Source organism: Stigmatopora nigra, chromosome 1 (genome assembly GCF_051989575.1).
Source record: "Stigmatopora nigra isolate UIUO_SnigA chromosome 1, RoL_Snig_1.1, whole genome shotgun sequence".
Classification (NCBI taxonomy): Eukaryota; Metazoa; Chordata; class Actinopteri; order Syngnathiformes; family Syngnathidae; genus Stigmatopora; species Stigmatopora nigra.
The window spans coordinates 10,124,640-10,139,213 of record NC_135508.1 but is presented as its reverse complement, the minus strand read 5'-3'; the positions used below and the strand labels follow the sequence as shown (position 1 = coordinate 10,139,213).

General features: G+C 43.1%; 1 protein-coding gene across 3 annotated transcripts; it reads left to right on the top strand.

Moving 5' to 3' along the window:
- The first annotated feature begins 375 nt into the window (after positions 1-375).
- Positions 376-12,273, top strand: ncoa6 (nuclear receptor coactivator 6). 3 transcript variants are annotated; one of them, XM_077717445.1, is made up of 18 exons: positions 376-454; positions 1,575-1,891; positions 2,089-2,244; positions 2,710-2,832; positions 3,094-3,213; positions 3,376-4,185; positions 4,290-4,421; positions 4,769-5,790; positions 5,890-6,128; positions 6,228-6,346; positions 6,525-6,910; positions 7,000-7,233; positions 7,749-10,704; positions 10,842-10,892; positions 10,993-11,023; positions 11,420-11,461; positions 11,691-11,827; positions 11,919-12,273. In XM_077717445.1, the coding sequence occupies exons 2-18, from the start codon at positions 1,612-1,614 to the stop codon at positions 11,963-11,965; spliced, it is 6,885 nt and encodes a 2,294-aa protein (XP_077573571.1). In that variant the 5' UTR covers positions 376-454; positions 1,575-1,611; the 3' UTR covers positions 11,966-12,273. The 3 variants fall into 3 exon arrangements, with proteins under 3 accessions (XP_077573571.1, XP_077573554.1, XP_077573562.1); XM_077717428.1 differs by having other exon boundaries at positions 4,769-6,128; XM_077717436.1 differs by lacking the exon at positions 11,420-11,461 and having other exon boundaries at positions 4,769-6,128.
- The last annotated feature ends 2,301 nt before the right edge of the window (positions 12,274-14,574 follow it).

Below are 14,574 nucleotides of genomic sequence, written 5' to 3'. Positions count from 1 at the left end.
TTTGAATATCTTGTGTGAACTGGTGATAGTCTTACATTTTGCAGTTTGTCTTTGGTGCAACGGCAACACTATATAAAAAAATGATTACATATGATTTTGACTTTAAATAAAATTGAAAAAACACCCTGCTGATAAAACTTTACCTGACATTCAACTGCATGTGTCGATGTATACATTATCCAAAACTTTTTGTACAATGTTTTGTATATTGACACATTGGTATAAGTATTTCTTTTAAAATGACGATATTTTAAATTTCGAATATAATTCTTAAAACGGCAATGACCAGTAACAGGCCAGGGGCCGAATTGGGTCGTGTTTACCTCCTTTTATTTTGGAATTCGGCGCCGGAAACGCATAGCCTGCTTACTGCTGTGTACTTTTCCTTGTTTTGTTAGCTAATTTGGCTAGCAGATGTCGCCAGGTCGAATTTATTTTCTCAAGAATATGTGCGGTAAGATGTTTTATTATGATGACTATTATCTTGGAAGAACATGTCACGGGTAGCACGCAGCTATTGCACTAGCCTAAAATAGAATTGTGACGCCATTATGTGCGCTTTCAAAGCATCAGTGGTCAATTACCTGTACAACGCTAGCGTTTGCTAAATGAAGCTTGCCTAGACATCGCTTGGTTATAGATTTGACCTGTTCGTCATGTAGAAGTCAATCTTCCGGAAGCTGTGATCTTTATCATCAAACAATGGGGGAAAACGAGGGCTGCAGGATGTAGATTTTCTCGGAAGACTGCTTTGGTTGGACCGAGTCTTCGGCCGAGGCCCTCTAGTGCGGGAACCAATTGTGTCACCCGATTTATGCATTGCTTTTTATTTACTGCCTCTATCTATACTCGACAATGATGTCAGCCCTTCGTGGATTTATATCACCTCGAAGTTACAACCCCCACGGTGCAAAACCCACACCATTTTACTTCCAAAATATTTTGCTTTCCCTATTGTCACTCACCCAGGGGGAAATTTGTGTTTATAAATACGTATGTAAACACAAATAGCGTCAATTGTCAATGGGCTTCTCTTGATGAGAGAAACCGATCTGATGCTCACCAAAATAACTTGGAATTTAGGAATAATTACAACTCCCAAAAAACAACAATAAAAAAGTGACCTATGCAATATTGTTTTTATTTATGCATCATTTTCATAACGTTTGATGTGATTACACAAGTTTGCAAGACAGTTAGCTTTTCCCTATTTTTCCCTATATTTTTTTTATTTGTCATTTTCTTTCCTCCGCAAATATCTCCATTACATATGTATATATAGTTAATAGGATAAAAAAATTTAGTATTTGGTATAAAAGTGTCATGCAACTGTTATCAATTTTTTCCAAAAAATTCATCCAAGCACCTCCTCATCATTTTCTCATGTATGAAACCAACTGGGAAAATAGAATTTAATTCAAGGTCACCCTCCAATATTGATGACCAGGAATTCTTTTTAGTGTATTTGTTAGTTAAAGGAGCTACAAATACTTCCTTGGGGTGGGTGACAATTTAACATTGCTAGTGGTTCCCAGGATTAAGTTTTTTTTCCCCTTCCTTGTGTGGAATTCCAGCATAAAAGGACTAACGCCACTCCCAAACAAGAGGAGAATGGCTCATCAAGGCCTTCCACTTCAGCTGTCTCAGCGGGCAGAGGACCTGGAGAATTGCAGTGACTCCGACTGGGACTCTGGTGTTGGTGATGACGCCGAGAGTTGCCATGGAAGCCCCGAGACTCAAGAGGACAACCATAAAGATGCCACAGAAGACACCAGTGGTGCAGGAGCGCACTTTACTGTATTTGTCGCCTTTCAAGGGAGTATGGAAGATGAAGACTTTACTCATAAACTCGACAATGTTCTCTGCGGTATACCCGACATGCTTAATATGGGTTAGTACAGGTGTTTCTTTTAATACCTTAAAATGCGTAACTCCTTCATGTACAATTGGTATATTTAGATTTATAGCAAATTCAGTTATGAAGCAAAGCAAACACTGCTGACTGTTTTTTTTTCTTATGCCATTTCAAACAAAAGTCAAAACTCTATTGCAACATGAAATTTCACATTTTATTCTGCTCTCTGATAGAAACAAAGACGCTTCAGCCGCAAAACGTAGAGCCGTGGAACAGTGTGCGCGTGACCTTCAACATTCCGCGGGATGCTGCTGAACGACTCAGGCTACTGGCTCAGAACAATCAACAGCAACTACGAGACCTTGGAATTCTTTCAGTGCAAATTGAAGGTCGATATACACAAATTATTTCATTAATATTGTACTGGATTCCCATTAAGGTATAATTGCTATACAAAGTGTAAATATAGAATACAATGATGTGCAAGTGCCAACTCTCCAAAGCTATTTTTCGACTGAATTATGTTACCAATGGATCTTAATTGGTTTGTCAATTGTTATTTTTATGCACAGCACTTTTATAATATTAATTTTGGGCACTTTTATATTTTTTGTCTTATGCAGTGATCTTGTACTTTTACACTTAATACTGTGTCTTAGGCTGAACAATTTGTTTTATTCTCATATCATTTATTTAATACTTGAAATACTTCACTTGACTCCTTGCACAGAGGATATGGGACAATCTCATTGTATCTTCTGTTACAGTGACAATTAAAGCTATTCTGATTTATATGGGCAATTCAAGACATCAAAGCCTCTTAAAAAATGTTAAATGTTACCTCTTTTGTTTAGGGGAGGGGGCCATCAATGTTGCAGTGGGACCAAATCGAGGACAAGAAGTCAGGGTTAATGGACCAATTGGAGCTCCTGGCCAGATGAGAATGGATGTGGGTTATCCAGGGCAGCCTGGTCCAGGTATTTGCTGCTACAGTTTAACATTACAGGAATTGTTGGTTTTAGCTCCAACATCACATAACTCCCTTTCATAAAAGCTAAAAACAAAATTGAATTTGAGTTCTTTAAGCTAAATGTCACATTAATACTAGAAAATCCCTTGTTTTTCACCATATATAAAATAGTGTAATTACAAGAGACATAAACAGAGATAAAACTTCCACATGGACATGGAGACTTTTCTACTCCACTGCTAATCAAATCTACTTTTTCCCCAATAAGGAGTAAGGATGGCAAATCCATCAATGGTGCCCTCAGGCTCAGCCATGGCAGGCCAAGCGCTGATGCCAGGCAATAGTGGACAGATGCACCCACGTGTTGCAAGACCATCTTCACAGACAGGTTCATAAGTCTTACGTACTGTAAATCATATCCATATGAAAACAACTGAAAAGTTCTTGAATTATATTTTATAATGCACATTTTATGAAAAGATCAGAAATTTTAGCATTCAAGTATTTATATTCTTTTTTCCCCATTCATTCATTTATTAATTTTCTCAAGATGTCATGGATCCAATGATGGCAGGCCTGTCAGTTCAGCAGCAACAGCAACTTCAACATCAACAGGCTGGTCCCCATGGGCCAATTCCTCCCCAGGCTGCCCATCATCTGCAGGCTTTGCAAGCCGGTAGACCAATCAACCCTGTGGCTTTACAGCAGCTTCAGCATCATCACCAACAGCAACATGCCCAACAGCAAGCCCATCTCTCCCAGCTTGGACCCAGACCCCCATTCAATCCACCAGGCCAGATGGCAATGCCTGCTGGCTGGACCCCCTCTGGAGTCCTCCAGACACCAGCTGTGCAAGGAGGCCATGCCTGGAGAAAACCTCCACCTCAAGGCCAAATGGTTCAACGCCCTCCTTCCCTTGCTACTGTTCAGACACCCAGTCATCCACCACCACCTTATCCATTTGGTAGCCAGCAGGCAGGTCAGGTGTTCAATGCAATGGGACAAGGACAGTTGCAGCAGCAACAAACAGGGATGGGTCAGTTTGCCGCACCTCAGCCAAAAGGGCCACAGGTTGGCCCGAGTGGTGTCGTGGGGCAACCTAGACCTCCTCCACCGATCCCACAGACAACTGGCCCCCAGGGAAACCTTACTGCCAAGTCCCCAGGTTCCTCATCATCTCCTTTTCAGCAGGGTTCACCTGGAACTCCCCCCGTGATGGCTCAAAGGCCTACAACTCCACAGGGTTTTCCGCAGGGTGTTGGTTCACCGGGAAGAGCAGCACTCACCCAACAAGGTAACATTCAACAAGGATTCATGGGAATGCCCCAACACGGACAATCTGGGACACAAGTTCATCCAGGTCGGTATCTCTTTTTTTATGGGTATAATTCCATGTATACAAATTCAGTATTTATTGCATTGTTATGTACAGCATGAGATGATAGAATCAAATCTCCACCACAGGGATGCCAAAGCGGACAATGGGTTTTCCAACCCCAAACTTTCCTCAAGGTCAGGTGGGCACTACAACACCAGGAGTCCCTGGTGGAGTATCTAGTCAGCAACTACAGACTGGCCAGACAATGACCCACACAGGTATAATGCTCTCAAGCAGTGAACTCGAAAAATACCAAAGGTTTGAGTCTGTATGACAACAGGTGATAATATATACTAAATATTGTAATACATCCATATAATTTATTATTTATTTACTGTGTGCTGGCGCCTATCCCAGCCAACTGGGGCCAGTAGGTGAATGGTATTTTTAATATTGATATGAATTGTATCATAGCAAAAATATTATGAATGATAAGTGATTTTTGGATCTTGGCCTTGGTTTTATCATATTCCGTTTTTTTTTTTGTTGCCTCTACGGCAGTGTGCTAACTGCTGGTTAACTTCATCTATGTAAACTGCATATTTTCCTTCTTTATTTGCATCAGGAGTGCAGCAGTCATCTTCCACACCAAATTCAATCCATGCTCAACCCAATGTTCTGGGTGTACAAAGTGGCATGCCAAGCCAGTCCCCTAGCACAGCTACTGGGCCTAGCATGCCCCATCAACAGCAGCAACAGCAGCAGCAGCAGCCGAGCCTTCAGACCCCTATGATGGGCCTCCAGCATCAGGCCCAACCCGTGTCCTCCTCCCCCAGCCAGATGGTTCAAGGCCAGGGTGGAGGTCAGACTGTCCTCTCGAGGCCCCTCAGTCAAGGGCAGAGAGGGGGGATGACCCCACCCAAGCAAATGATGCCTCAGCAAGGCCAGGGGGTGATCCATGGGCAGGGTCAGATGGTTGGAGGTCAAGGGCATCAGGCAATGCTCCTGCAGCAGCAGCAGCAGCAGCAACAACAACAGCAGCAGCAACAGCAGAATTCAATGATGGAACAGATGGTTGTCAACCAACTCCAAGGCAACAAACAGCCATTTGGAGGAAAAATTCCTCCTGGGATCATGCCTGGCCAGATGATGCGTGGGCCCTCACCAAACGTTCCAGGTAACATGGCGCAGTTCCAGGGCCAGGTTGGTCCGCAGCAAATGACACCACAACAGCAGCAACAAATGGCTCATCTTCAACAACAACAACAGCTACAACAGCAACTTCAACAGCAACAACAGCTTCAGCAGCAGCAGCAACAACAGCAGCACCACCAGCAGATGAATCAGCAGCAGCCTCAACAGGTTCCACTTGCTGGCAATCCCAATCAAAACATGGGCATGCATGGGCAGCAGTTGAGACTCCCTGCTGGTCATCCACTCATTCAACAACAGTTGCAACAGCAGCAATTACAGCAGCAGCAGAAACAGCAGCAGCAAGTTATGTTGCAACAACAGCAGCAGCAGCAACAACAGCAACAACAGCAACAACAACAGCAACAGACAGTTCAACCACACCCACATCAATTGGGAGACTCCAATAGTGGGACGGGAGATTTGGGGGTCCAACAGATGGTTCCTGAGATGCAGGTACAGCATGCACAAGGAATTATGGGGGGCCCTCAGCACATGCAAATGGGAAATGGACACTTTGCAGGTCACGGCATGAACTTTAATTCCCAATTCCAGACTCAGGTTCCAATGGGGGGACCATGTGCACAGGCAGGTGGGTTTCCTGTCAGTAAAGATGTAACATTGACAAGCCCCTTGCTGGTAAATCTGCTGCAGAGTGATATCTCAGCCAGCCAGTTTGGACCAGGAGGCAAGCAAGCAGGTGGGGGCAATCAAGTCAAACCGAAAAAGAAGAAACCCCCGCGAAAGAAGAAACCAAAAGATGGAGAAGGGCCCCAGCAAGTTGAGGGACCTGGGTAAACAATTTTACTTGAAAGAAAAAAAAACTGTTCAAAAACAATTGTCTTGTATTACAAAATTCCCATGCAATGTATTCATTTATTGTTATGTTTTAGTGGTCTGGATGGGACTGGTACTATGGAGGATTCAGAACTGCAGAACTTTGGTGGCGAACAGGGTTTAGGCCTCGATAACCCGGGGCCAAAGCTTGCCGACTTTACCAATAGACCTGCAGGTATTTGCACAATATTGTTTTGTTTAAACATGACTTTTTTTCAAGTAATTGAATTAAGCACATAAAAGTTATTTGTCGCTAAATACAGTTGTAGCCTGTAATGTTAAATGTCTAATTTTGTTCAGTTGAAGCAACATTCTGAGTTTTTACAAATGGAGACATGTTCCTTTTTTGGTAGTATTCTCAGGTCAACCTGGTGATCAAAGGATACTCCAGCAAGTACCAATGCAGTTCATGCAGCAACAGCAGCAACAACAGGTGCAGCAGCAGGTGCAACAACAGCAGCAGCAGCAGCAGCAGCAACAACAACAACAACAACAAATTCAGCACATGCAACAGCAGCAGCAAATTCAGCAACAACAACAACTTCAGCAGCAATTACAACAACAGCAAATGCAACAACAGCACATGCAACAGCAGATGCAACAGTTGCAGATGCAAAGTCTCCAGAATCCTCAAGTACAACAGGGCATGACAGGTCCACAGACGCCAGGTCAAGGCCAATCGCAAGTCCCCCATCAAATCCAGCAACAGCAGGGTCAGCAGCAACATCTACAACATCAGGTGATTTTATTATATTACCACGGTATTTTTCAATCTACAATGAATATTCAATTGAAAAAATCATGTTTAATTTCAACCTAAAACTACAGCAACAGCAGCAGATGTTGATGATGCTTAAGATGCAGCAAGAGCAGAAAAATCGCATGGCCGTCACTCCAGGAGGTCAAGTTCCTCCTCGTGTCGTTGGCAATCAACCTGAGGCCCAGAGGCTGCCAGTCTCTCAGCAAGGGAACATGCCAGTGATGATCAGTCTTCAAGGGCATGCAAGTTTGGCACATCCACCTGACAAAACTAGAGGGATGCCACTGATCATAAATCCTCAGGTAAGGTCGAATTAAAAATTTACAGGAACTTATATAAGGAAAGACATAACAAAAACACTTTGTGGTGCCATATTTAAAAATGTTTACATTTTTAGAGCTAATTCTATTAAAGGTGACCTTGCACGGAATAGCAATTTTTTCCTCCATAAGAAAGATCAAAATGATTGTGTGACTGGGTTGATTTTTAGAATCTGTTGTTTATAATATGATTGCATTTGCACACGAAAAAGCATATTCAAAATTTATGATATTAATGTCACACTCAGCCTTATGAAGCAATTACTTACCCACTATGCTAAACCAGGGCGACTCAGGATGAAGAACAAAATGGCCAGTAAAAAAATGTAAAATAAAATGTAAACATAAAATATTGTAATTTGATCCAATCGTCCATCCAGGAAGGGGAATCGAGATATTTCCAGTAGAGAGCAAAATAGTAACTACTGGCCAACTAAAATAAATGAGTAGGAAAAAAAATACTGATTCTGTCAACTCTGCTGTGTCTTGCCTTTTAGCTTGCAAGTGCTGCAAGGCGAATGTCACTTCCTGATTCAGGGCAAGGTCCCCAAGGGTCTGGATCTGATGAGACCGCTTCTGGGATTCACCCAAAGCAGGACAGGCCAAGTGGTGCAGAAATGAGCATGCAGCCTGGAAATGGCACCCAACAGATGATGGCCAATCAGAGTTCCACGACACATTTGATGAAACAAGGCCCTGGTCCATCTTCAGTGGCCCAGCACACTGGCGCTAGCCCCCAACAACAGTTGCCAACTCAACCTCAACAAGGAGGACCTATGCCTGGCATTCATTTTCCAAATGTTCCCACCACTTCACAGAGCTCCAGACCAAAAACACCCAACAGAGCCAGCCCAAGGCCATACCATCACCCGCTTACCCCGACTAATCGTCCGCCCAGCACTGAACCCTCTGAAATCAACCTTTCACCAGAAAGGCTCAACGCTTCTATTGCGGGGCTATTTCCACCTAAAATCAACATTCCTCTGCCCCCCAGGCAGGCGAACTTGAACAGGGGATTTGACCAACAGGGCCTTAACCCTACAACTTTAAAAGCCATTGGGCAGGCGCCTCCAAACTTAACTTTACCTGGGAACAACAACAATGGAAATGGTGGAAGTAACGCCAGCAACAGTCAACAACCTTTCACGACTGGCCCAGGAGGTGGAGGCAATAAACTGGACAAGCAGTCTGGAGGACAAAATAAAAGGGTAAGCCCAAGCAATAGTCGTCGGTCAAGCCCAGCTTCAAGTCGCAAATCAACCACACCAAGTCCTGGAAGACAAAAAGGAACAAAACTAACCATCACCAACCCTTCCCAACCTCAACAGATTGTCAGTGCTCAAGGTCAAACTATGATGCTAAGCCCCACAGCAGTAGCATCAAATCCAGTACCTCTAGGTCCACAAACAGGTGGCAGTGCGGAGACACAACAGCCCCAAATTCCTTTCCCTGCTTCACAAGGTAATGCTGAGGGCAACAGAGAAGGCCAGGTAATGATGGCAGCAGAGCAACATCAAACAGCTCAGCCACAAACACATGCTCAGGCTTTGCGGGAATTACCTACTCCACGTAATACAAGTCCTCGTCTCCCCGCTCCTCCTCAGCCCAAACCTGACTTAGATTTGCAAACCACGACAGTCGATAGGCAGCCAACACAGAAAGCGGCACCACACAACTCTGGGGGACCAGTTGCTGTCAGGGCTCCTCCCACTTCCCTTAACCAACTCCTGGATGTTCGGAACAAACCTCTTCGACCTGTGCATGGTAATATTGTTAAAGATGTCATGGGAAAAGAAAGCCCCAAGTCGACTATAGATCAAGAGAGACAACATCACTTAAATGCTCAGAGTACAGACGTTCCAGCCCCTGTTGCTACCCCTACCACTCACACTGAAGCAGAAGCTAAACCCAAGCCTACTGTTTCAACGTCTATCAGCAGTCAGAGCACTCATCTAAACATGACCTTTAATACCACTCCCAACAATAGCCAAACCCCTTTAACCTCACCTACTATCAGTTCCAGTCCAAGTGTCACTCATGCCCTTTGTTCTGCTTTCACGACTGCCGTTGTTCAGAGTGCAAGCCCTAGCCAAGTTACTTCTACTCAGGGTAGTCATCCTTTAGTTGTTAGTAGCAGTACTAATAATACCACCTGTAGTATGAGCCAAGCCAATGTGACACTCAAACCTGGCATGGCCCCAAAACCAATTACTAGTGTTCACTCAGTCATACAGATTCCTGCTTCGTCAAGTTCAATTTCTCCCAACCAGATCACCGTGTTTGTCACACCTAACCCAGTGACGACTGGACCCACATCTCAAGTTCCCGCCTCTATGGTATCCACAATGGTGAATGTCCCAAACAAGAATATTAGGACACAGGATACCCGGCATCAGACACCAGTCACTCGGCCACCTCAGTTTATCACCACGACTCCTGTTTTTATCAATCCGATTTTTCAGGTCCCAAATACAACGGTGTCGCCCAATACCACAGTAGTATCTCAGTCAGTCACTGTGATGGGACCTATCCAAGTCTCAACTAAAAACATACAGCTTTCAACTTCCCCGAGTCCTACCCAGTCCTCAGGAGTGAACATAAGCACATCTCAACTTGCTCGAAGCACTGTTGGACTTCCTCAGACTGTAACTAGTGTATCATGTTCCAAACCAGTTGGTGTTAATTCAGCTCCTCAGCAAATCAACCAAGGCCCTGTTAAAATAGAAACTAAAGTTGACGCTAAGAATTCAAGTCCCCCGGTGATCCAGCCATCTCCTTCAACTCCTTCAACAACCTCTTCCTTTCACCCTTCCATTGCACCTCCAACTTGCTCAAGTCCTAGCAGTATGAACACACTTGTAACGGCCCCCATGTCCCCTGCTCCCACTGTTCCCACTGCTCAGTTAAAAAGTAAGCTAATACAGGTCACTGTAGCTTGCTCTACAGCGACTGATACCCAGATACCCGCTCAAACATCCAGTGCATCCGTTCCAACAGGTGTCGTCACTCCCTCTGCTTCCTCTGGTGTTCCAAGTGAGGTAGTGGTGGCCCAGTCAACTGAAGCCAACCCAAACCCTACTACACCAGCAGCGTCCTCTCTTGTCACAGCTCCCAGTCAGATTGCTACTTCTAACCAGGCTCCATTGCTACCTACAGCTTCATTGTCAAGCTTCACCCAGGCTGCAACGTCTCATAATCCCATTTCCGGTGAAGTTATTACTACCACTGCAGTCTCCTCCACAGCCTTGCTCTCTACAGTCAATCCAGTTCAGAATCCAGTCGCATCTGTGGTTCCAATCGTTGCCACGCCTTCACCGATCCAGGAGTCCATATCCACAAATGTATCTGTTGCTAACACCAGCAGAGTGACGCTTTCTCAGACTGGACCTGTGTCTTTTGAGCCTGCCGTAACAAAAGCAGTGGATCCCGCTGAAAATATTGGGACCATGTCAGGTAAACACAAGACTTGAAATATTGTATGAGATCCTATGGTACCTCTACACCCTGAAATTATAGCCCACAGTTTGCTCCACATAATTATAACTATTATGTAGTATATATGAATAGCCTGTGACTCTGTCTCCCCATAGAATTTGTTCAGCAAGATGCTTCACAAGAGCCGGCCGCTGGTGAGAAGATGAGTGAGTGTGTCGTTTTACATATTCATGCTCAAACAGATAATGGAATTTTGAGTGAACTCTTTGGAATTAGGTGACATGTTTGTTTTTTGTGCTTTTTCAGCTGACGAGGTCTTGATAAGTCCTGATCAGGGGTAAGAGTCCTCATATGATTACTGTCCCGGTTACTTTATGACTAGATAGCCATCTGATTACTGAGGGTTACAGGATTACCCAAAATAATCATTAAGGTATATTATCTAAATTGGCCCAAGGATTGAATAAATGGTCAGGCATGTGATTGGCCAGGGGGTACATATTGAAAATCAGTCAGCCTCAGGGCCTCGACTCTTGCTATGTACGATAACCAACGGTAATGAAAGTACCAGGTTGAACTCGAAAACAGTGGATTGCCAAAGGAGTCGTACAACTCCGCTGACTTACATGGCCTCATCTCTTTTTTGGGGAATGTATTAGTATGGTTTGGAAGTGAAGCCATGTTTGTTCAGCACAGTTGATAGTTTACAGCTGTTTTTCCACTTCTATCATAGATGGGCAAAGAAAAGAAAGACGCCCATCAACTTAGTTCCCAGGTATGTATTTGAACATGTATACGCTGCAAAAACAGAAGCAGTGGTCTTGTTGACATAGTGGAGCTGTCTGGATGAAGATGGACAGTATTTGTGTTAGATGAGGAAAAACAGCAGAGTCCTGCGTGGTATTTTGTCTTCCTGAGCAGTGCGGTAGATGAACTGAACTCCTCTTTAATACGGCTGTCTTGTCCTTTTCTCTGTCGTTTGTTCTCGTATCTACCATTCTCAGGGTCGCTGTGGAGAAACCCAAGGGACCAAGTAGACGCAGCTCCCGAGCAGACAAAGAGGTGGAGGAAGAGCCAGCAGCAGAAAGCAGTGTTAGGAAAAGATCGGCGAGACCTGGCACAACTACCGCTGCTGTGAAAGGTAATAAACGCCCTAAATTACCATGATGCATGAATCTCGACTGTTACATTACAATTAAACTATGTGGCATGTGTTATCTACATTTTAAAAGAAACTGGAGCCAGCCCCACCCAGGCCAAGCGAAGGAAGTCAAAATAGGAGCAAATGACTCTCTTGACCACTTAGGAACTATCCTGTTATGTTTGTTTTCTGCTGTGAATGACTTGATTTCAGTTCCTCTGTGCCATCGTTTTTTTCTTCTCCCAAGAAATCATGTACAGATTGTTTTAAAAATAATTATAATGTATTGTCATCCGGTAATGTGAGATTGTAGTTCAAAGGTGCATATAATTTGTTGTCTTTTTTTGTTACATGCTGGATTTTAATCGTGTTTAGACTGATAATTAATTAAGCTTGTCATGTTTGCAAAATGATGTTGAAACGGAATAAATTTTTTTTACGCTCTAGCCAATTTTCAGCTATTCAGCAAACTGTACATCAAAGCCAACTGGCACACTTCTTCATAGAGTGTATACAAACAAGCGATTGCTTCCTACCACATCCAGACTCCGATTAAAATTAGGTGCTGTCTGTGATCTGTCAGTGCCGTGTAGATCGACTCTTATTTAAAGCGGTTTGTCAGTCCGCAACGTCTGGAAAAGTAGGCAATCCTCTAGATTTCGACATTTCGACATGCATACGCAAACTACCAATGGGTACGGTGTGACAAGTGCAGTACTTCAAAACTTTTAAAAAAATCATAAACATTAAAAACGAATCAAGTCCTCAAAATTCAGAGTATTTGAGTAGAGCAAAGCATTCACCTCAGTCTGGGGCAATAATCCTTTTCAGAGTTAATTATGCTGTTTTTAAGGTGTAATGTGTGTGTGACAAATTCACCTGTTTGACCAAAAGATTTGCCCTTGAAAGGCAAATGAGTTGAAACGAAGGTGAATGTAGTATTTGAATATTCAATTACACCCCTAAAATGAGATACAATCAAGTCCATTTGTTCATTCATTTACTGTTGTACAACAGGTCGTTCTCTCTAACCATCATAGAGCGCTACCAAAAACATTTGCCTAGCTCTAGTCCATGCAAAAACCTCCACACGTACATTTCATAGTTCTGTTTCCTCCTAGTGCCATTGTCTGTTGATTTTACTTTTCCTCACAAGAGGTAATGACTAGGCGCAATATTGTTCAATGTTTTGATGAACAGAATCAACTTTCCGCAGCCAGGAAGCAGCTGGAGGCCACTAAGGCTGATCACTAGGCTTCCCAATATGAAAAAAGAAACCCTCATTACTAGATGCAAAGTGTATGAAGGTTTATATTTTTCATTATTTTATTTTTCATGTCCCCACTGGTGTTGTTCATGTGGACAACAAGTTTAAAGTCCCACTTTTCTGTCATTTGTAATCTGATAATCTTAAAACTTGGTAGCGATGTAGTACGGGCCAGCAACTATTATTTCTTGGGACCTGATTTTTTTTCTCGACTATATACGTAGTCCGTAATTTATTAACACTTGATTAAAGTACATACACTGTATCTCTTCCATGTACTCTATCTACATGAACATTGTTTGTTGAACATTTGTTTTGATTTATCATCACTACATGGTGCGCAACATTTTGTTTCTTCCTCCATGTAGGAAGTCGGCGTAGAGCTGCCTGTTTGGTGTTTGCAGGGTCAGGTGTTGCACACTCCCTTACCGATGGCCTACTGCTATTTATGGAGAACCTCCTCCTATAGTACAATGGAAAAAAGGAATGTTCTGTGTATTGTCTGGTTATCAGGCTTTCACCTTTCAGGGTAGTGCATGGGGAACTATACTATGTAATGCAGCTAAGCATATGTGAACTATGTAAAAGACAGGTCAGGACATGATAAAGTATAACAAGTTTAATGTCGGTAACTTCATTATTTTTTCATTCATTCGTTTCTCTTCCGCTTATCCTGCGAGATGCTCTACCTTATCAAATTGCAAGGTGTAATAAGACAAGAAGCCATTCTTATTATTATTTTTGTAACTTGTATTTTTTTGAGAAATTGGTTAAAATCTGCTTTTACTTAAGTATTTTTTGGGACTCCATTGATTTAAGTACGTACTTTGTAAAACAATTTGATTACAAAGAAGAGATAAAATAAGATAAGGGAATAAAAAGATACTAATTTTGCATCTGCGTGCCAGTACAGATAGTTTATCTGATTGTCTTTTATATCTGGATTGCCATGAATGTCCTTGCTCAGTGTAAGAAAAGATATCACATTATATTTTTAAAAACGTAAAAACTAAAAGTGCACCGGTCAATTAATGACATCACTGGGATAGGGTTCATAGACCCCCTCAAGCCCTGTGGCCTCACAGCTCTGGGGTATTAGGTTCAAATCCAGGTCAGTCCACCTGTATGGAGTTTGCATGTTCTTGCATGGGTTTCCTCTGGGTACTCCAGTTTCCCCCCACATCCCAAAAACATGCATAGTAGGCGTATTGGACACTGAATTTCCTTTTGGTATGAATTTGGGCGTGAATGGTTGGCCCGGAGTCAGCTGGGCTGCAGCACCCCCCGCGAGCCTAATGTGGAAAAAGCGCTTCAGAAAAACGAAGGAATGAATGACCTAACCATCTGAACAACAGTAAGCGAATAACCCAAACGCCAGAGAACCGTAATCTTGATAGGATCGCTCTTACTGTGAAAAGAATTACCAGAAAAGGTAGTGTTTTGTTTCCATCTAAGCAACATACTAGTATATAGCGGTCCA